Genomic DNA, 20,692 nt, shown 5'->3' on the forward strand with positions numbered 1-20,692 from the left:
CTTCGTTGCTGGGGGCGGGGGGGGGGGGGGGTTGTACCTGTACATTATCATCAGACCTGTGAACTGAAATGAAGATAATAGTAGATTTTAGCATTAACCTGAATGATGTCTTCTCTTAAGGTATATATTATGAAGTGTTAAACAGATAACTCTTTTCTCTGAAAGGTATATTCAGTGTAAAGGAATATCAGACAATTAATGAAAAATAAAACACTGGAGTTTTAAGATAAAATTCTAGTTCTGTTAGACAAGTGAAATAAAGATGAAAAAATTAATGGAAATGTTATACACAGCCCTCTTCTTGAATAATGACTGTCAGTAGTAAGCTACTATCATTGATCAGAGTGCATCCTTATCACCACATGTACGAAGGGCAGAAAAATGGTGTGGTGCTGTCTGAGGCTCTGATACAGAGAAACTCACAGGTTAGAGCACAGGTTCTTAACCCAAAGCACCCAGGTTAAGGTCAGTGGGTTTTCTGACCCTGGGAACCTGAGTATTTCTAGACAGAAGGTCATTACATTAGTGAGTTCTGTGAAGTATCTTCACTTCACAGCAGTGCAGAGAAGAACCCATTGGACTAAATGCACAGTCTGAGACTGAACTCTGTATTTACGGTTTCAGAAAAGTCTGTTACTTATTTATAACATCCATTTTGGAGTTAAAACTGGGAATTACCTGGATGTTACAAGAGTCTTTAGGTTCCTGTTATCTTCTTAGACTAGAGAAATAGTTATAGGATTGTAAATATAAACTGCAGAGACCATGTCTAAGAGATGATGGAGGGGGTGATAGAGCCACATTATATTTAAAATGAAGCTTGTAACCAGTTCAGAATCCCAACAAACTCAAAAGACTATTGGGTTATTTTGTGGGTATGTTATAAAGCATTTGCTTAGTTATTCCATGGGGACTAAGGGAGTTCTTTAGGTAGCCTGAGAGAAGTAGCTTATTATATTAGGCTATTTAAGACAAAGTTAAAAGGTCAAAAAATTTCTTTGCTAGGTGGTCATTTTGCGAGAAACTGAACGGAAACTACACTTAGAGAATGAAGAAGTTAAAATGAAGATTCTGGAGCGGGATAATATGGTTCGTGAGTTGGAATCTGCATTGGAACATCTGAAATTGCAGTGCGACCGGAGACTGACTCTCCAGCAAAAGGAACATGAGCAAAAACTGCAGCTGCTGTTACATCATTTTAAAGGTACCTGCCCCTTCTGGTCAGTTGTGGAAAAATGATGTGTCAGAGGGGCTAGGAAAGAAAGATAGGACAGAATTTGATTAATGAAAACTCCAACATGAAAAGTCAAACATGAATAAATAGTTACGACTTGTACTTGTTTTTGTGCTTTGCATGTTTACCACACGTAGGGGATAGTTGGGTTACCACACATGGGGAGAGTTGACTGTGATGTAGGGCTATTCATGCTTGAAATGCCATCCCTCTGCCTGTCCCTAGTGCTACACACAAGAACCCCCCTCAGTTTGTTGTTGGTCTGTTTTTTTTTTTAAGTTTATTTATCTTGAGAGACAGCAAGCATGAATGGGGGAGGGGCAGAGAGAGACCAGAGAGAGAATCCCAAGCAGGCTCCACGCTACCAGCACAGAGCCTGACATAGGGCTCGATCTCATGAACCCTGAGATCATGACCTAAGCCGAATCAAGAGTCAAACCCTTAACCTACTGAGCCACCCAGGTGCCCTGTTGTTGGTCTGTTTTCTATGTACAAATGTGGGATGACTTCTAGCTTTGTGGTACACAGTTGAAAAGTTTCTGTCGCCCAAGGATATAGTACCTTGATATTTAAATTACTTTCCCTCCAGAAAATTAAAGCGATAGGCTTTGTCAGATTTCTAGTTATATTTGTTACAATTCTCAGTTAGTTGTATGTTTTACGCATTAAGATTATTTCTTAGGTCAAAATTAGTCTACCATCAGTGGACACATACTGTTAATCAGTGCACAGTAGTTCAGCCATCAACTCTGGTGTGGAAAGAGCAGTCATAGCAGTTGGTCCTCATGTTACCTGGCATTTGGCCAGTACATAGTTGCCATGGCAACAGAAGCGCTGCCTGGCGATGCTAGTAATGCTTCAATCCAGGCTGCTTAGCTGCTTAGTCTTGATTCTTGTGAGTCTATAGCTGGAAATGGGTTAAACAATGGAGAAACAACCTGAGCAAGCAGAAAATTGGGAAATATATAAATTTGAGTGTTGAAGCAGTGTGCCGCTAAGTTAATTCTATAGCCAGTTAATTAGCAAGTGGTTGTCTGATGACAGGATTTCCTTGACAGGATCCTATACATCACTTCATTCAAACAGCTCTCCTTACCTTATTTTAGTTCTGTCTTAAGTCTCTATAAAGTGATATTTTAACAGATTTGTGGGGTTTTTGTTTTGTTTTTGTTTTTGTTTTTGTTTTAGAGAGAGAGAGAAAGAGAACATGAGAGTGGAGGAGAGGGGCAGAGGGAGAAAGAATCCTAAGCAGGCTCCACCCCCAGCATGGAGCCTGACACAGGGCTTGATCCCATGACCCTGGGATCATGACCTGGGCCAAAATCAAGTGTTGGACGCTCAACTGACTGAGCCATCCAAGCACCCCTTATTAGAATTTTTAATGTATTTTTCAAGTGACATGCATTGTACCACAAAAGCTCACGCTATAGCCAAATAAGAACATTTTAAAAATCATTCATTTCTATAGCTGGGATAAGTTTTTCATAACAAAATGTTAATAATTTATGAATTTTCTAATTTCAACTAAATATGGTATATAAAATTAAGTTGACATATATAATATTTTTAAATAATTATTCTGAGAGAGAGAGAGAGAGAGAGAGAGAGAGAGAGAGAGAGAGAACACATGCACACACAGACAGGGGAGGGGCCAGAGAGAGAGGGAGCAACAGAATCCCAAGTAAGCTCCACACTGTCAGCACAGAGCCCAATGCGGGGCTCCATCTTATGAACTGTGAGATCATGACCTGAGCCAAAATCAGGAGTTTGACGCTTAACTGGCTGAGCCACCCAGATGCCCAGATGTATTCTTTATGAGGATCCTGATTTATGGTGTTATTAATTTCAAGTATTTTTTTTTAACTGTTTTTTTTTTTTTTTTTTGAGACAGGGAGAGACAAAGCATGAACAGGGGAGGGTCAGAGAGAGGGAGACACAGACCTGAAACAGGCTCTAGGCTCTGAGCTGTCAGCACAGAGCCCGACACAGGGCTCGAACTTACAGACTGCGAGATCATGACCTGAGCCGAAGTCGGCCACTTAACCGACTGAGCCACCCAGGCGCCCCTAATTTCAAGTATTTTTTAAAGATTTTTTTTTTAATTTTTTTTTTTTAACGTTTATTTATTTTTGAGACAGAGAGAGACAGAGCATGAACGGGGGAGGGGCAGAGAGAGAGGGAGACACAGAATCGGAAGCAGGCTCCAGGCTCTGAGCCATCAGCCCAGAGCCCGACGCGGGGCTCGAACTCACGGACCGCGAGATCGTGACCTGGCTGAAGTCGGACGCTTAACCGACTGAGCCACCCAGGCGCCCCTAAAGATTTTTTTTAAATATTTTTTTTTAACTAATCTCTATATTGAATATGGGGCTTAAACTCACAACCCCGAAATCAAGAGTTGCACACTACACTGAGCTAGCCAGGAACCCCTAATTTAAAGTATTTTTAAAAGTTTATTTATTTATTTTTGAGAGAGAGAGCAAGAGAGAGAGAGAGAGAGAGAGAGCGCACGAGTGAGCAGGGTAGGAGCAGAGAGAGGGAAAGAGAATCAGAGCCTGACACGGGGCTCGATACCATGAACTGTGAAATCATGACCTGAGCTGAAGAGTCAGATGCTTAACCAACTGAGCCACCCAGGTGCCCCTAAAGTACTTTTAAATACAAGATAATGAGTTAATTTAAAATATCCAATATACTTAGATCACATTTTTCAAAACAGCCAGTTACAACAAAGGATCATTACAAACAGTAGGACCATTTTGTAAATTTACCAATAGGAAAAACTAGGTCGGAAAGTATTTATTTTCAGAGGGTCAATAACTAGGTTTTACTGATTCTAAAACATACCCAATAGGGACAGTTTATTAGACATTCATAAATATTAATTAGAAGCTTTAAGTTATATTGTAGCATAAACTACAACTTATGCTATTTTCCTGTCTTTTTGTATGGGTATTTGCTTTTGTTATTTAATCTTTCTGTAGTCTCTTTTGACAGGTTTTTGGAGTTTTTTTTTTTAGAGGTAGAGGCTTGGCTGTAGATTTCTTGAGCCTATGACTTTCCATACATCCACAGTTCCTGATAGGAACTTTAAGTGATGCAACTGATGGACAGGTTCCAAACATGAACTTTTAATGGAAAACACCTTATTTATGCTGTTCTAAGGATAAATCTAGTGAGTGCTACTCAAAAAGCAGTAATGAATTGTGAAAATGTGGTAATTGATAGGGGGTAGGGTGGAGAAGGTGACTAAGGCTAGAAGAATCCAAGTTGTAGCTGAAAACAAATCCTTTCAGGTACCAGATACAGGTAACATACTTCTGACTCATTAAGTATAGTCTGGAAACTATGTTAGAACATAATTTTCAGCCATTTATTTTAAACTGATTTGAAGTGTAAATTTCTATTTCATAGAGCAAGAGGGGGAAGGCATTATGGAAACTTTCAAAACATATGAAGATAAAATCCAGCAGCTGGAAAAAGACCTTTATTTCTATAAGAAAACTAGCAGAGATCTTAAGAAGAAACTTAAGGAATTGGTAGGGGAAACAGTTCGGCGGCAACAAGTACCATCTGAACGTAAGACCTTTAGTGTTACTTGTCACGCTGACAGTATTTGGTGTATCTAGTATTTGGTGACTGACTTGGAGTTTAGCCTTTTCCAATTGATGTGGTTATTTAGAATTCGATATTTAACTTGTATTGGTCTCGGTAAACAAAAATAGTCGTCTAGTCCTGATCATCAGGAAAATGCAAATCAAAACCACAAGGTGATACCACCTCACACCTGTCAGGAACTATATGTAATGTTCAAATCAACAACACAAGGAACAGCAAGTATTGGTGAGGATGCGGGGAAGGAACCCTCATGCACTGCTGGTGGGAATGCAAACTGGTGCAGCCACTGTGGACTTCCTCAATAGTAGGGAGCTTCCTCACATTAAAAACAGAATTACTATATGATCGAGTAATTCTACTACTGGGTATTTACCCAAAAGTTTGAAAATACTAATTCAAAAAGATATGTGCACCCTCATGTTTTTTGCAGCATTATTTACACTAGCCAAATTATGGAATCAACCCAAGTGTCCAGTACATATATATCAAGTGTCCAGTACATATATATATAAATATATACATACATATATACCATGGAATATTCATAAAATATTCCATAAAAAAGAACGGAATGGAATCTTGCCATTTGCAAGGACATGGATAGATCTAGAGGGTATAATGCTAAGTGAAAAAAGTCAGAGAAAGACAAATACCATATGATCTCACTCATATGTGGAATTTAAGAAACAAAACAAATGTTTGAAAAAGAGACAAACCAGAAAAACAGACTCTTAGCTATAGAGAACAAACTGGTCGTTACCACAGGGGAGATGGGTGGAAGGATAGGTAACATAGGTAAAGGGGATTAAGAGTACACTTAACATAGCAGTATATAGAATTGTTGAATCACTGTATTGTACACTTAGAACTAATACAACACTGTATATTAATATACTGAATTAAAAATTTTAAATTGTCTAATCTGTGGATGCCACAGAATCACAGGGGAAGTGAACGAAGAAACAAATGTAGATGTGTGAAGGAAATGTCACATATTTATTGGCTGTCATGTGCCATGGGCTTTTGTATCCCCTTACTTAAAATAACCCTATAATCTAAGGTAGCTGTTGTTTCCTATATTATCGTAAATTAAGTGTTGTGATTATCACAAAAATGTAAAATAAATAGTGAATACTGTAAGTAAAGGTATATTGTGTATATTTCTAAGATCAGTCAGGTCTTTTTCACCATGACCTCTTGAAATTCAAAAATATAATAAAACTCACTGTTGAGACAAAGATGCTTTCTTGCCTAATTGTATGTAGTTATGTAGAAGTAGCACCTTCCTAAATGAAATGATACAAAATCTTGCAAAAGTAGAAAGTGCCATGATTAAAATATACCCTCCTCAAGTCTGCCAATGAGAGAAGAATCACTATTTCTAAAATAATATATTTTACATTTCGTAAAAGAATTAGCCTTCCTTTAGAGAAAGTATTCTAATAAGTCAAGTATGGCTCATGCAAAGTTGACTTTACAACCTTTTAGGAACACACACCTATTTTGCACCTGTAAAGAAGACCACTTAAAGATGGGTACAACAAGATTGTAAAGAGACCAGTGAAAAGTTATATATATGCATAATGAAAAGATACATGCTGAATATATAATGTAAGCAGAATTAACATAGCTTTAAAGTTTAAAACAGTAATATCTTAGACAAGTAGTTCTAATGCTACCTTATATTTATGATATTTATAATTTATGGACATTTTCATGAGTAGTTCATTCAACCCTCAAACTCAAGGTAGGCCAGTGTCTGCTAATCCCATTTTTAGAGAAGAGAATTGAAACTTAGGTCAAGTAACTTACAGACACAACAGTAATTAGAACATGGTCTAAGGTCTTTTGTCTTACGACCCCTGGTTCAATATTCTAGGATAAAAGTTGTTGTAGATAGAAATGGGATACAAACATGCAGATCCTGCCAGAGAGACTACATTTTTTTTATTTTCAAGGTAGTAATGGAGAGGTACTGATATAATTAAAACATTTACTTGAAATACTGCCTGCACTATATAGCTGAACCTTGTACTTGAAACATGACTTATAAAAATTTGAAATGGAAACAGGTATTAAGTAGCAAACAGAACAATCAGCATAAGGCCATTTTAGCTTTAAAAAAATCCACTTTCGAACTCGAGATATCTGAAATTAGGTATTTAGTGTTTCAATGTCCCATGTTTATATTACTGAGTCAACTAGACATCTCTTAAAATGCCAGTGTGGTATGGTGTTATAGAGCTTTAATCCTTGTCCTGGATCCTCGTCCTGCTCTTCAATGAGACAAATGCAAAAAACTTTGAAAAAGTTAAATAATCTTGAAAATATATAAAGTGATGACACCTGTCTGACCAACTTACTTGGGAAGTCTAGTCTTTTTTGTTTATCCATTTTTAAGTAAATTCTACTCCCAATGTGGGCCTGAAACTCACGACCCTGAGATCAAGAGTCACATACTCCATAGACTGAGCCACCCAGATGCCCTGAAAAGGTAGTCTTGATAGCAATGTTGAAGATATTAGTTCAGCTAACCTGCTGTCCCACCTAGAAACACCTTTTAAAAAATTTTTTTAATGTTTATTTATTTTTGAGACAGAGGGAGACAGTGCGTGAGTGGGGGAGGGGCAGAGAGAGAGGGAGACACAGAATCTGAAACAGGCTCTAGGCTCTGAGCTATCAGCACAGAGCCCGATGTGGGGCTCGAACCCACAAACCATGAGATCATGACCTGAGCTGAAGTCAGACGTTCAGCTGACTGACCCACCCAGGCACCCCTAGAAACATCTTAAATACTTTTATTTTTTTGGCTCTAAAAAGTAATATAGTTATTGTAGAAAAATTTGAAAATATAGAGACAAAGCCAAAAAAAATCACCCATAATTCTACCCACAACCATTAACAGCATAATTCTTTTCAGTATTGTCCCCATACAAATGTCAAAAAAGTTACAGTTGGAATTCTATTTGAGATATAGCTTGTACTGTATATATCCTATCTCAAAATGCTGCTCTAATATAATGACATTAAACAAGGTTTGTTTGAATTATAAATACAGCAATTTAAATATATCAAATTCTGAATTCCCTAAAAAGTATTATACATTTAGTACTCAGTTTCCGTAATACATAGCTGGCTTGGTATTCAGTTCATTGGTTTTTGATAGTAGTCTCTTTATTTAAGTTTATTTATTTATTTTGAGAGAGAGAAAGCACACGGGGGAAGGGCAGGGAGAGAGGGGGAGAGAGAGACTCCTAAGCAGGCTCCACACACAGTGCAGAACCTGACGCAGGATCATGCCCATGAGATCATGACCTGAGCCAAAATCAAGAGTCAGATGCTCAACCGACTAAGCTACCCAGGTGCCTCAGAAATCTATATTTTTATATGTAACTTTCCAATTGAAAATGTTGGGGTTAAAAAGAAAAAATAATTATCAAAACAAAAACCAACCCCCCCCAAAGAAACAAAACAAAAATAAATAAAACACACACAGTAAGGAAAAATAAAATAAAAATAAAATGTTGGGGTCACATGTTGTTTCATAGGCTAAATAAAGCACGTCTGTGGGCCAGATTTGGCTTGGAAGCTGCCAGTGTGCAACTTCTGTTTTTAAACTTGGTATTCATAGGACAAAAAGTACTAATCACATGCCAGTGTATGTTAGAGTTGGCATTTTTCATCATATTAGGTCTAGGGCCTATATGGACTTCTTTTAAGTAAATTTTTATCTTTGATATTAGATAGTTCTTTGATTTGAAGACCTCTAGCTTTGATCTCTTCACTCACTCCTGTCAGTCATTCCATCAGGGTATCCCCACTGAGGAGATACACTGTCACCTCCATTTTGATGGTGGATCCCCAGAATACCCTGAGAGAGCATAACCCTGCCATCATGCTGGGACTTCTAACCAAGATTAGATTTTCACACACATGATGCCATGTCCCCAAAGATTCCCCAGACATAGAGCCAGTATTCTCCAATGCTGGCTTCACTTAGCCAAGGTTTGGACTGTGGTTCACAGTGGCAAGCCCAGTGGAGGGCAGGCATGGAAGGGCACCAGAGAGGCCCAAAGTACTCCTGTGTTTCCAAGGAGAAACAAAATCAGTAGGTGACTGTTTCTCAGTTTTGTTCCATGAATTAAAAGTTCTCAGCTATTCACATTCAAAATGTCTATAAGTGAAATAATAATTCGTATTCACACTTCTGTTTGTCTAAAGAAGTCACTTAAAGGGCGCCTGGGTGGCCCAGTCGGCTGAGCATCTGACTTTGGCTCAGGTCTTGATCTCTCAGTTTGACGAGTTTGAGCCCCGTGTCGGGCTCTGTGCTGACAGCTCAGAGCCTGGAGCCTGCTTTGGATTCTGTGTCTCCCTCTCTTTCTGCTCCTCCTGCTCACACTCTGTCTCTCTCTCAAAAATAAATAAAGATTTAAAAAATTGTTTTTTAATCTGAAAGACATCATTTATATTGAGTGATAATAATAGGATATCATTAAAATTCCTGTTTTTGAGGAAATCTCTAATTTTTTTTTTTTTTTTTTTTGCTTTTTGGGTTATTTTTAAGATCGTGATGCTGGAGATGGAGTCCTGAACCCTGAAGAAGCAGTCATGGTTCCAGAAGAATTAAAATGGGCATCCAGAACTGAAAGTATAACGTTAAGTGGAAGAGAAAGAGAATTAGACAGTTCAACAAGCAGCTTAAGAACACAACTGAATCCTCAGAAGCTCTTGGAAGAGGCCCCGGAATTACCTCCAATCTGTAGCTCTTTAGCACCCACTAGTGGGCATTTGCTAAACAATGAGGATAAAAAAGAAATAGACGAGTATCATTTCATAAAATCTCACAGTCGACCATCACCCCAAATCCAGCCAGTGGGAAACGCAGGACAGCTTCATGGTGTCACATCTGTAAAGTTATGTCGTAAAGAGTTACGTCAGATTTCTGCCTTGGAACTATCACTACGGCGTTCCAGTCTTGGAGTTGGGGTTGGATCTATGACTCCTGATTCCATTGAAGTAGCTAGGAAGCCGAGTGACTTTAAAACATAGGCATTTGATAATACAATTTTCAATTTAGTAGAGGTGTAAGATTCCTTTTTCTAACCTGTTAGAAATTAAAGCTTATGCTCACTAGTTCTTCCCTCAGGATAAAGGAAGAAGGGAAGGAAGGAATCATTTTATATACTATAGACGTGTGTATCTTCTGTGGTATATTTGGGGAGTTTTAATGACTTGCAGATATTTCCATAATAACGAAATGAACACGTTTTCCCATAGTATCAAATAATGGAATATTTAAATATTTCCCCTTATAACTTTGCTTAAAATTTCTCTCCAGGCATATATAAAGAACAAAACATAAAAGTAGGATTATAAACTAAAATATCCATCAAATGTATATTGCCATATAATATAAAAGTATGTTTTAATACATTAATTATATCTTACAAGTTCATATTATTATCATTCTCAAATATAAATATGTGCTTGTTATTTTGGAGAGATGCAGTTAAATATTGCTTTATGAGCAGGGGAGTCTCCTGCTGCATATGTTTTGGCATAGCTGAAAATCTGTGCCAAAATGCAGTCTGTGGATGAAGGTAATTGATTAGGTTTATGGTTAAAGTTAATTTAAGGTCCTCAGTGTCCACATAGGTTAGGTGATCAGTCTTGACTTTTTAAACATGGTTCTCTGCTTTTTCTGAGATTGTTTTCAGAATGTCATATTGTTGGTTTGCTAATATTATGGAATGTAAGTCTTCGTCTCTCTCCCACCCTGTCTATTCAACATATATCTCATTAGGCTACTAGATTTGGGGGAAAGGATGCAGTTCCTTGCCACAGGGAAGCAATAATAGAATAACAATAAAGCATTACAGCATTTCAAGGAAAAGATACCTGGTCACAGGGAGTATGACTATAAACTTGACGTCTAACCAGAGGCTCTATAGCTAATGATCCGTTGGGCTTACTGGGAGATTTTTTTCTACGGCCTGCTAGGTCAGGTCATGCACACAGGCAGACCAGACTGCATTGGGACTGTAAATATGTAAATGAAAACTTTTCTTGATGATTTTTTTTAGTCTAAATCTTACTATATAATCTAAACTTCAGTTTGGAATTAAGAACTGAACACTGATTGGCCCAACAAACGGTTTGTACTTTTTCATCATACTTTTTAATCACGAAAACATCCCATTATAATGACCAGAGGTATTTTGTTACTTTTTGTTGCTGCTGTTGTCATTTGTGTTACTTTTCCACATTTTCACTTGTAAAATAAAATTTTTTCTTAAACTAATTACTGTTTGGGTGGGGCAGTAGTAAAACCACCCTGACTTATGGATGTCTACTCAATTAGAGTCACCCACTTCCTTGCTGACTCCAGTTTTTCTTATGTGATGCTGCTACTAATATTTTTCTTTTGTCCTTTCCTCTGTTGTTATTGACCCTACGCATTCTTACCTAAGACCCAAACTGTCCCTTTGTGCTCAAACACTTATGGTTTTGTTTTTCTGGTTTCTAGGCCCTGGGGAGTAGGGTTCCTTGTTCTCATTGCTAAAAACCAGTTCCTAGAGGAGAAGAAAACCAAAACAAAACAAACTTCTAAATCAGTGAATAGTTTGTGTATCTCTTAAGCATGGTACTGAAATTCATTTAAATTGTAGATTAAATAGGAGTGTTTGGGTGGCTCAGTTGGTTAAGCATCTGATTTTGGCTCAGATCATGTCTCATGGCTTGTGAGTTCAAGCCTCGTATCAGGCTCTGTTCTGAATGTGCAGAGCCTGCTTCAGATCCTCTGGCGTCCCCTCTGTCTGCCCTCCCTCATTTGCTCTCTCTCTCAAAAACAAACATTAAAAAAAATGTAGGTTAAATAGACTGCTGTGGACTTACCTGGGAATGGACTTACCACAATGTCCAATATTGGCCCAATGAGAAACAACTTTAGACAAGGAATTTACAAACTAACTTGGAAAATATATTTTAAGCAGAGACTATTTCAAGTCAGATTCTGGTTTTAAGCTAGTTTCTTCTTTTTGCCTTTAGTTTGTAGGATATATACTCAATATATAGTATGTGTAATATATATATATGTGTGATATATATATATATATATATATATATATGCACACACACATAATGGCAAAGGCCAGTGCCTTAACAAAGCACAACAATGATATATTTATTAATGAATGCATAGTTATTAATTAAGGTCCTAATTGTAAATTCCTTATAAATTAAGTAATGATTTAGAAATTATTCATATAAGAATATATTCTAACTCTGGAATCTTGCTTCCCTAAGAAATTGACATATACTTGTTTTGCCTGTGGAAACATAAAAGTATTTTCTAAAAGCAGATAAGTATTTTCTAAAAGCACTAACAAAGCAAAAAAATTTATATCAAACCAATGGTGATTAGATTTGATAATGCAAATGTGAACTGACTTCTAAATAAGAAAGGTACAATTTTTCTTCCTTTTGGTTAAACATATATCCTTTATATGCTATAATAGATTTCATGTACCTACACAAACACATACCTATAAGTAATGTCCTGAACAATAAATATGTTCTGGAAGTGAACTTCCATGTCATTCTAGCTTAGTGCCCTCACAAAGGAAAGGAGAATTATGACACTTCCCCCAAGGCAAGTAAACTTATTTTTTAACAAATGCTACTAATAAATTTTACTCAGTCATATGCTTTCCTTAGTCTAACAATTTTGTCACTGTATTTGCCTTTTTAGAGTGTATATAAAATATGTGTGTGGTTTTCTTTTTTTGTTCATTACAGGTTTTTCTCCACTTAGAGCATTTGGAAGGAAACATATTTGCCTCTGTAAAGTACTAGTTCCTTCTGTAACATCAGATGTTACAGGTAACAGAGTTGGAGAATCGTATAAGTATGGGAATTCTGGGTGGCGAGAATATCAATGAAGGTGATTTTGTGCTTTAATATTTGTTTTCTTTTGCTAATGGGTTTTTTGGTTGTGATGTTTTTGTTTTGATTTTTGGTCCCTCTGTTCTTCATATCTTTATGGACTTTGCCCGAAGAGTCAGCAAAAATACAAATGATCTTCAGTAGTGTGGACTTTATTGCCATTAGTCATTGGCTTATTTGTATTAGTTCAGGTCAATAATGTGGTAAATGCTTATTTAAGAGTAGCTATTTTACCAGCCTGTGAGTTTGAGTCCCACTTCGGGCTCTGTGCTGGCAGTGTGGAGCCTGCTTGGGATTCTCTCTCTCCACTCTCCTCTCTCTCTGCCCCTCTCCTGCTTGCACTCTCTCTCTCTCTCACAATAAATAAATAAGAACTTAAAAAAAAAAAGAATAGGTGTCTTATATGAAAGAAGTTAATAGAGGTCTTATAGTAAGTCTTAGAATGAATTGCTAGGGAGTCACATCCTTAGTGGGAGTTTTGATTCTATAGTCAACCTAAATTCTCATGCATCAAATGCAAGAATGACCCGTTTTGCTCTTTCATTTATTCCCTTAGGTACATGTGACTCTTAAAACACTGGTGCGTCAATATCTGAAAGTTCAGTGTCTGCTTGTGTACCATTCTTCTCTCAACTTCACTGGAATATTAAAAAATATTAACTATGTATATTTTACATTTAAATTTATAACAGGCCAAAGGCTCCCTTCATTAGTACTAACACATTCTTCAACACTTATATTTTCAAAAATTGAAGACAAAGGTGGGCACCTGGGTGGCTCAGTCTGTTAAGCATCTGACTTCAGCTCAGGTCATGATCTCACCGTTCATGGGTTTGAGCCCTGTGTCTGGCTCTGTGCTGACAGTTCAGAGCCTTGAGCCTGTTTGGGATTCTGTCTCCCTTTCTCTTTGCCCCTCCCCTGTTCATGCTCTGTCTGTCTCTCTCAAAAATGAATAAATAAAAACAATTTTTTTTTGAAAAGAAATGTGGGAATGGATCCTTCCACAATAAACATCTCAAGTGCATTAGATATGTAATACTTTTGAGCTCATATGGGCAGTAGTGTTTTCAAAGGGCAGTAGGGGCATCTGCCCAGCGGGGAGGAATATTTTATCACTGTCATTGTTTATCTCAATGCTGACAATTAAAAGCAAGCTGACTTTTCATAAGTTTCAATGTTTTACATACTCTACAAACAATGCACCCCTTTGTCATTGGCACCAGGAGGGACTGCCTGCATTCCTTGCTCTTGGAATGCAGTGTATACATGGTGTTTGATTTTTATCATGACCTTTGTGTTGACCCCAACAATACCCCAACATGGAGGTAATTAGAACATGAGAAATTATCAAAAGAAAGCTCAGAAAAACTTGATGTTGGGGCGTCTGGGTGGCTCAGTCAGTTAAGCATCTGACTCTTGATTTCAGGTCAGGTCATGATCTCATGGTTCATGAATTCAAGCCCCACTCAGGCTGTGCTCTGTGCTGGTGGTGAGAAACCTGCTTGGGATTCTCTCCTCCTCTCTCTGCCCCTCCCCTGTTCACACATGCTTTCTCTTTCAAAATAAACTTTAAAAAAAAATTTGATGTTATAATATTGACTTTTGATATTTTCCATAGTTCTTTGTCCCTTTTAATATTTTTTTCCCTAGGAATTTCCATAATGAGTCAAGAGAAAAGCCCCTATGTGAAATGCTAGCAGTGTAATATGATTGAGTCTAAATGTATTGACTTAGACTTAGCTATTATGTTCTACTGGTAAATTGTGATACACACTTCTACTGAGTTTTATCTATAGTACTTTATTATTTTTTTTATGTTTATTTATTTTGAGAGAGAGCAAGAGCAAGCAGGAGAGGGGCAGAAGGAGAGAGAGAATCCCAAGCAGGCTCCACGCTGTGAGCGCAGAGCCTGTCACAGGGCTCAATCCCATGAACCATGAAATCATGACCTGAGCCAAAATCAAGAGTCAGACACTTAACTGAGCCACCCAGGTGTCCCCTCTATAGTACTTTAAAAGAAAAATACAACAATCTCACAGGCTGTTAATACTGAGCAAGATCCTTATATGCCCAAGGAACAAGTTCATTCACAACAGAAGAGTAAAAAAATAAACATTTTTTAAAATGTTTCAGGGGTGCCTGGGTGGCTCAGTCAGTTAAGGGTCCGACTCAATTTCGGCTCAGCTCATGATCTCGCAGTTCATGAGTCTGAGCCCCGCCAGGCTCTGTGCTGACAGCTCAGAGCCTGGAGTCTGCTTTGGATTCTGTGTCTCCCTCTCTCTCTGTTCCTCCCCTGCTCATGCTCTGTCTGTATCTGTCTCTCAAAAATAAATAAATGTTTAAAAAAACTTAAAAAAAAATGTTTCATACTTATGATTGTTGGAAATTTAAAACTCCATTTATTAGTTAATACTTGTGTAATTCAAGTAGAAAAATGTATTTTAAAACAATATTTGTATACTGTATTAATGTGTTTTCAAGCTTATTACAGTATATACAAAGGGAAGTATCATTTTTTAAATGCAAAGTAGTAAATATTGTTAGAATTTATTTGATCCGAAAGTCTTTTAAAAGAACCACTTTTTAGACCCTCCCCCCCAATTATCAACAACAAATTATAGGACAATTACGGCTTACTTAACCCTCATTTCCCATAATGTTCTAGGATTCAAATAGCTCTGATAAGAACACTAGGTAAAAAGGTTTATTTTAAAGCATTCTGTAGACCAGAAAAGAGTTTTAAAAAATATGTTGAGAGAATATATTTTATTTCTCTGGCAACAACACTAAAGCTTAACTTCAATCTTCGGCTATCTCTAAACCCTGAAGAATACTCTCAGTTAGTATTGAATTTGCCAGTTGAAAATATACATCCCAGTTTTTACACCAGTTCCTTTTCCTATGATTGCTAAAATTCAGGATTATATAAAAGAAGCCATCCTTGATAGGATGGAAATTGTGGAGCTATTCAATAGAGAATTACAAAAAACAGTTTTGGATAGATTCCAACAGCCAAGACATAAACCAAAGAAAATAAAGTTAAGCGATTTTACCATTGAAGAGCCATGAATAGTATGCCAAAACAAACACCGTAGGCAAAATTGCCAGGATTTATCTTTATACAACACGTAACCATTTTGCTTAGTTTTTCTGTCTGCTAAAATATCCTCGAATGTTTCTACTGAAAAACCTCTGGATAAAAGACTCCCATTCATGATTACAAACCGGCAGCTATTGGCCTGCCTGAGAGGCTGAATTGATGTTATTCATTTTTGTTTGTGGTCTGCAGTGGCATTTCACTGTCCACCATGAATTTGGCTGACTTATGTAATAAATGATATGTATTAAAATGGTCAAAGTTTTTTGTTTGTTTGTTTTACTCTCTAGCATGATTTTTCTAGATGGGAAGAATGCGAACAGGGTAACATGTTTATATACTGAGAGGCTGATCTCCTTTTGAAATCCCTATCAAACTGGGGGTTGGGCAGCGTCTGAATTGTTCCATCTGAAGCCTGGAGCTAAGCCTATCTGTTTCACTGGACATTTTCCCAGCTAGTACCAGGTGTCACCGATTGTAAAATACAACCACAACATGACCAGAATGACTCAGGTTAACATCTTAATGGAGTGCATTAAATAATATTTTTCTGAAACACCAGCCTTCTCTTAAAAAAAAAAAAAGCAATTTATGAATCACTCCCTTGTGTTTTAAATCAAAATCTTACCAAATGCAACTCAAAGTAATTAAATTAATTGGGAGGGAAATTGCTAATTTTATAAGGCACATAGTCTGTTACTTTATCAAATACGTGAAAGCACTTTGAAAACTAAAGCATCATATATGTTTATGATGGAATTATAAGTAGGTTTTCCATAGAATTGGCTGTCAAAGTGGGACATTTTAGCACAAATGTGGTTGCTTATCTTATACATATATCCTAAAATATTTTTAAACAAATTATCAGAGTTTTAGTTACATTTGTTAGCAACAGTTGAAACAATGGTGTTCTCTGGAAAAGTTTCATGTGAAATCTATTCTCCCAAGAAAATATTTTAAAGACTTGGCTGAGTCTGTTTTATAGGTGTAAGAAGTGCTTCATGACAATTTGAGTTATGAATGAAAGAGTATGTTTTCACTGGGTTTTTAACCACCAGTTTTTTTTTTTTTTGCCTATTTGTTCCTGATTTATTAAGTAACAATTACATTTGTGAGTTATTAATGAAATCTGGCAGAAAGTAACTTCTTAAAACTGAGAAGAATGTTTTCCATTTGGTAGTCACAAAGATGTTTTAAGCTCAAATTTTCCCCTCAAGGAAACTAAAACAGTAAGTTAATTTTGGGTACATGTATAAGTATGTGATCAAATTAACAGCAAAGTTAGTCTTTGTTTGGCATTTGATGCTCTTGGCTACTATATACAAGAAGCAGATTAGAATTAAATCTGACATTACCATGGTGGTCTCTCCTTCATATGCATTTTGAGGGAAGCTCCTTCCCCTCAGTTTGCAAGTATCTGCCAGTGTTACAGAATATTTTGTTTCTTTTTAGATCAGAGCACCCAAGACCTGCACAGCCAAGTAATCAAAGAACAGGCCAAGACTTGAAGAGTAATGGAACCTACAGTCAGAAGTATTCTAGTGGATTGTGAACAAATAAATCAGAAGGGAAGAATACTAATGTACACTTTCCCTGGAAGAGTTACCTTCAATGGTACTGAGGTCTTCTCATTAAGGTTTATTACAAAGTTTACTATCTCCCAGGAGAAGGGGAAGTAGGTATAAGGAATTGATTGTGTGAGTTTAATTGCCCAGGCCACAGCAAACCAAAACACCGCTTAGAACCAGGGCCAGCGTCCTGGGATTTAACTCTTATGTGGGGAAGGATCTGTGCCTCTTCCAAAGGGTGAACCAGTAACGGAAGTTACTTGTATTCTGAAAACATCACAAAAAGGGCATCTATATACAACAGATTGAAATTTTCCATAGTATTTATTTTATAAATAAAGCATTTTTCCTGCTTAGTGCTTCCTACTAACTAACCTATTATTGTTGAGGACAGAGCTGAAACTCTAGCCCTGTCAGGGAACTTACATTCCAATGATAAGTACTATGGAGAAGATAAAGCAGTGTAAGGAATAGAGAATCAAGGAGGGTTTTTTATTTTTATTTTTTTTAATGTCTATTTATTTTGAGAGAAAGAGAACATGGGGGAGGGACAAAGAGGAAGAGGGAGAATCCCAAGCAGCAGCATGGGGTCTGATGGTGGGGTTTGTGCACATGAACCATGACATCATGACCTGAGCCAAAATCAAGAGCAAACGCCCAACTAATGATGCCCAACTTACCGAGCCATCCAGGTGCTCCAAGGAGGTTTTTTTTAGAAGGAAATATGCTTCTGAGCCAGGTACACACATAAAGCTGTAAACTCACAGACATAAAAAGTGCTTTTCAATTGACCAAAGGTACACATGCTCAAAAGCAGCAAGCATCAAAAACTGTATCTGAACACAAATCATATCCAACCGGTTTTTTTTTTAAGTTTACTTATTGTTCTGAGATAGCTCAAATGAGGGAGGGGCAGAGAAAGTGGGAGAGAGAATCGCAAGCAGGCTCCACGCTGTCAGTACAGAGCCCCACGAAGGGCTCTATCTTACCAACTGTGAGATCATGACCTGGGTGGGTATGAAGAGCCAGATGCTTAACCAACTGAGCCATCCAGGAGCCCCCACATCCAACCAGTTTTTATGAGAGGGCAAGAGCACTAATTTTTCAGGGCCATTTTGCCCTTCCATAAATAGAAAACTGCTCTAGATCTACTGCTTTGCTCACAATTGCTTATGATGTTTTTCCAAGTTTAGGATCACATTTCACTTAAAAAAATTCAAATTGAGGTATAATTCCAAATGAGCACAATTCAATAGTCTTTAGTATACCTAGTATGTTGTGCAATCATACTAATTCCAGAACATTTTCATCCCCCCCACCCCCACAAAAGAAAATCTTTCCCTATTAGCAATCATTCCTAATTTCCCCTTTCCCTCATCCCCTGGCAACTATCAGTCTACTGTCTGTCTCTTTGGAATTGCCTATTCTTGACATTTCATATCAGTATCATATAGTACGTATCCTTTAGCTTTTGCCTTTTTAGGATAATGTTTTCAAGATTCACTCAGGCAGCATGTAACAGTATTTCACTCCTTTTTACAGCTGAATAGCAATCCATTGTATGGATATACCACAGTTTATCCATTCATGAGCTGATGAACATTTGGGTTATTTCCACTTTGGGGCTATTATGAATAACCATGCTATGAACATCTGTGTACAAGTTTTTGTGTGAATATGTTTTCAATTCTCTTGGGTATTGCCTCAGAGTGAAATTGCCAGGTCACGTGGTAATTCTGTTTAACTTTTGGAGACACTGTCAAACAGTTTTTGACAGCAGCTGTATCATTTTACATTCTCACCAGCAGTGTATGAGGACCAGCTCATCAACATTTATTATTGTTTGTCTCTTTTTATTATTATTATTATGGCCATCATAACAGATGTGAAGTGGTATCTCACTGTGGCTTTAAGTCACATTTCCCTAATGACTAATGACACTGAGTATTTTTTCAAGTGTTTACTGGCCATTTGCATATCTTCTTTGGAGAAATGTCTATTCAAACCTTTGCCCATTTAAAATTATTTGTCTCCTCAATGTTGAGTTGTAAGAGTTTTTTATATATTCTAGATATAAGTCTCTTATCAGATTTATGATTTGCAAATATTTTCTTCCATTCTGTGGGTTGTCTTCACTTTCTTGATAGTTGCGTTTGTATTACAAAGTTTTTACTTTTGATGAAATCCAATTTATATTTTTTCCTTTGGTTGTTTGTGCTTTAGTTGTCATAGCTAAGAAACCATTGCCTACTTCAAGATCATACAGATTTACATGTATGTTTTCCTCTAAGAGTTTTATAGTTTTAGCTCTTACATTTATATCTTGGGTATATTTTGAATTAATTTTTGTCGTATGATGTGAGATAGGGATCCAACTTCATTCTTTTGCATGTGGATATACAGTTGTCCCAGCACCATTTGTTGAAAAAAACTGTTTCTCCCTTATTGAATTATCTTGGCACTTTTGTTGAAAATTGATCACAGATGTTTGGATTTGTTTTTGGACCCTTGATTCTTTTCCATTGGCTTATGTCTTTCCTTCTGCTAGTACCACACTATAATGATTACTGTAGCTTTGTAGTAAATTCTGAAGTTGGGAAGTGTCAGTCCACCAGCTTTGTTATTTTTCAATGTTGTTTTGGCTATCTGAGGGTCCCTTGAGTTTCCATATGAATTTTGGAACAGCTTATGCATTGCTGCAAAAAAAAAAAAAAAAAAGCCTGTTGGAATTTTGATAGGAATTGCATTGAATCTTTAGCTCCATTTGGTGAGTACTATCATCTTAACAGTATTATGTCTTCCAATCCATGGACATGGGCTATCTTTCCATTTATTTAGATCTTGTTTTCTTTCAACTATGTTTTGTAGTTTTTAGTGTAAAGTCTTATGCTTCTTTGGGTAATCTGATCCTTAATGTTTTATTGTTTTTGATGCTACCATACATGGACTTGTTTTCTTTTTTTAAAATAATTTTTAAATGTTTATTTTTGAGAGAGAGAGAGATGGGGGGAGGGGGGAGGGGCAGAGAGAGAGGGAGACACAGAATCAGAAGCAGGCTCCAGGCTCTGAGCCGTCAGCACAGAGCCTGATGCGGGACTTGAACCCACAAACCACGAGATCATGACCTGAGCTTAACCAACTGATGCACCCAGGCACCCCTGGACTTATTTTCCTTTTTTTAATTAAAAAAAATTTTTTTTTAACATGTATTGATTCTTCAGAGACAGAGAG

At 37.1% G+C, this 20,692-nt stretch overlaps 3 protein-coding genes across 9 annotated transcripts in view; 2 read left to right on the top strand and 1 right to left on the bottom strand.

Moving 5' to 3' along the window:
* The window catches only part of KIF27 (kinesin family member 27), a 98,118-nt gene extending 80,286 nt beyond the window's left edge, over nucleotides 1-17,832 (top strand). For 5 of the 7 annotated variants that reach the window (XM_053205199.1, XM_053205202.1, XM_027048107.2 and 2 more), the window contains 3 exons: nucleotides 1,006-1,204; nucleotides 4,649-4,813; nucleotides 9,417-11,153. In XM_053205199.1, coding sequence (XP_053061174.1) covers nucleotides 1,006-1,204; nucleotides 4,649-4,813; nucleotides 9,417-9,901 — 849 coding nt within the window. In that variant the 3' untranslated portion in view covers nucleotides 9,902-11,153. Of the gene's footprint in view, nucleotides 1-1,005; nucleotides 1,205-4,648; nucleotides 4,814-9,416; nucleotides 11,154-12,647; nucleotides 13,781-17,345 lie in introns of those variants that run through there. The other 2 variants (XR_008291223.1, XM_053205203.1) reach the window with 2 other exon arrangements.
* Nucleotides 1,259-20,692, bottom strand: part of LOC113596113 (translation initiation factor IF-2-like) — a 38,516-nt gene continuing 19,082 nt past the window's right edge. The window contains exon 5 of the mRNA XM_053204265.1: nucleotides 1,259-2,141. The gene's annotated coding sequence lies outside the window, so the exon portion shown is untranslated. The remainder of the gene's footprint in view (nucleotides 2,142-20,692) is intronic.
* The window catches only part of GKAP1 (G kinase anchoring protein 1), a 93,695-nt gene continuing 93,210 nt past the window's right edge, over nucleotides 20,208-20,692 (top strand). The window contains exon 1 of the mRNA XM_053205212.1: nucleotides 20,208-20,228. The gene's annotated coding sequence lies outside the window, so the exon portion shown is untranslated. The remainder of the gene's footprint in view (nucleotides 20,229-20,692) is intronic.

This window comes from Acinonyx jubatus, chromosome D4, assembly GCF_027475565.1.
Source record: "Acinonyx jubatus isolate Ajub_Pintada_27869175 chromosome D4, VMU_Ajub_asm_v1.0, whole genome shotgun sequence".
Classification (NCBI taxonomy): Eukaryota; Metazoa; Chordata; class Mammalia; order Carnivora; family Felidae; genus Acinonyx; species Acinonyx jubatus.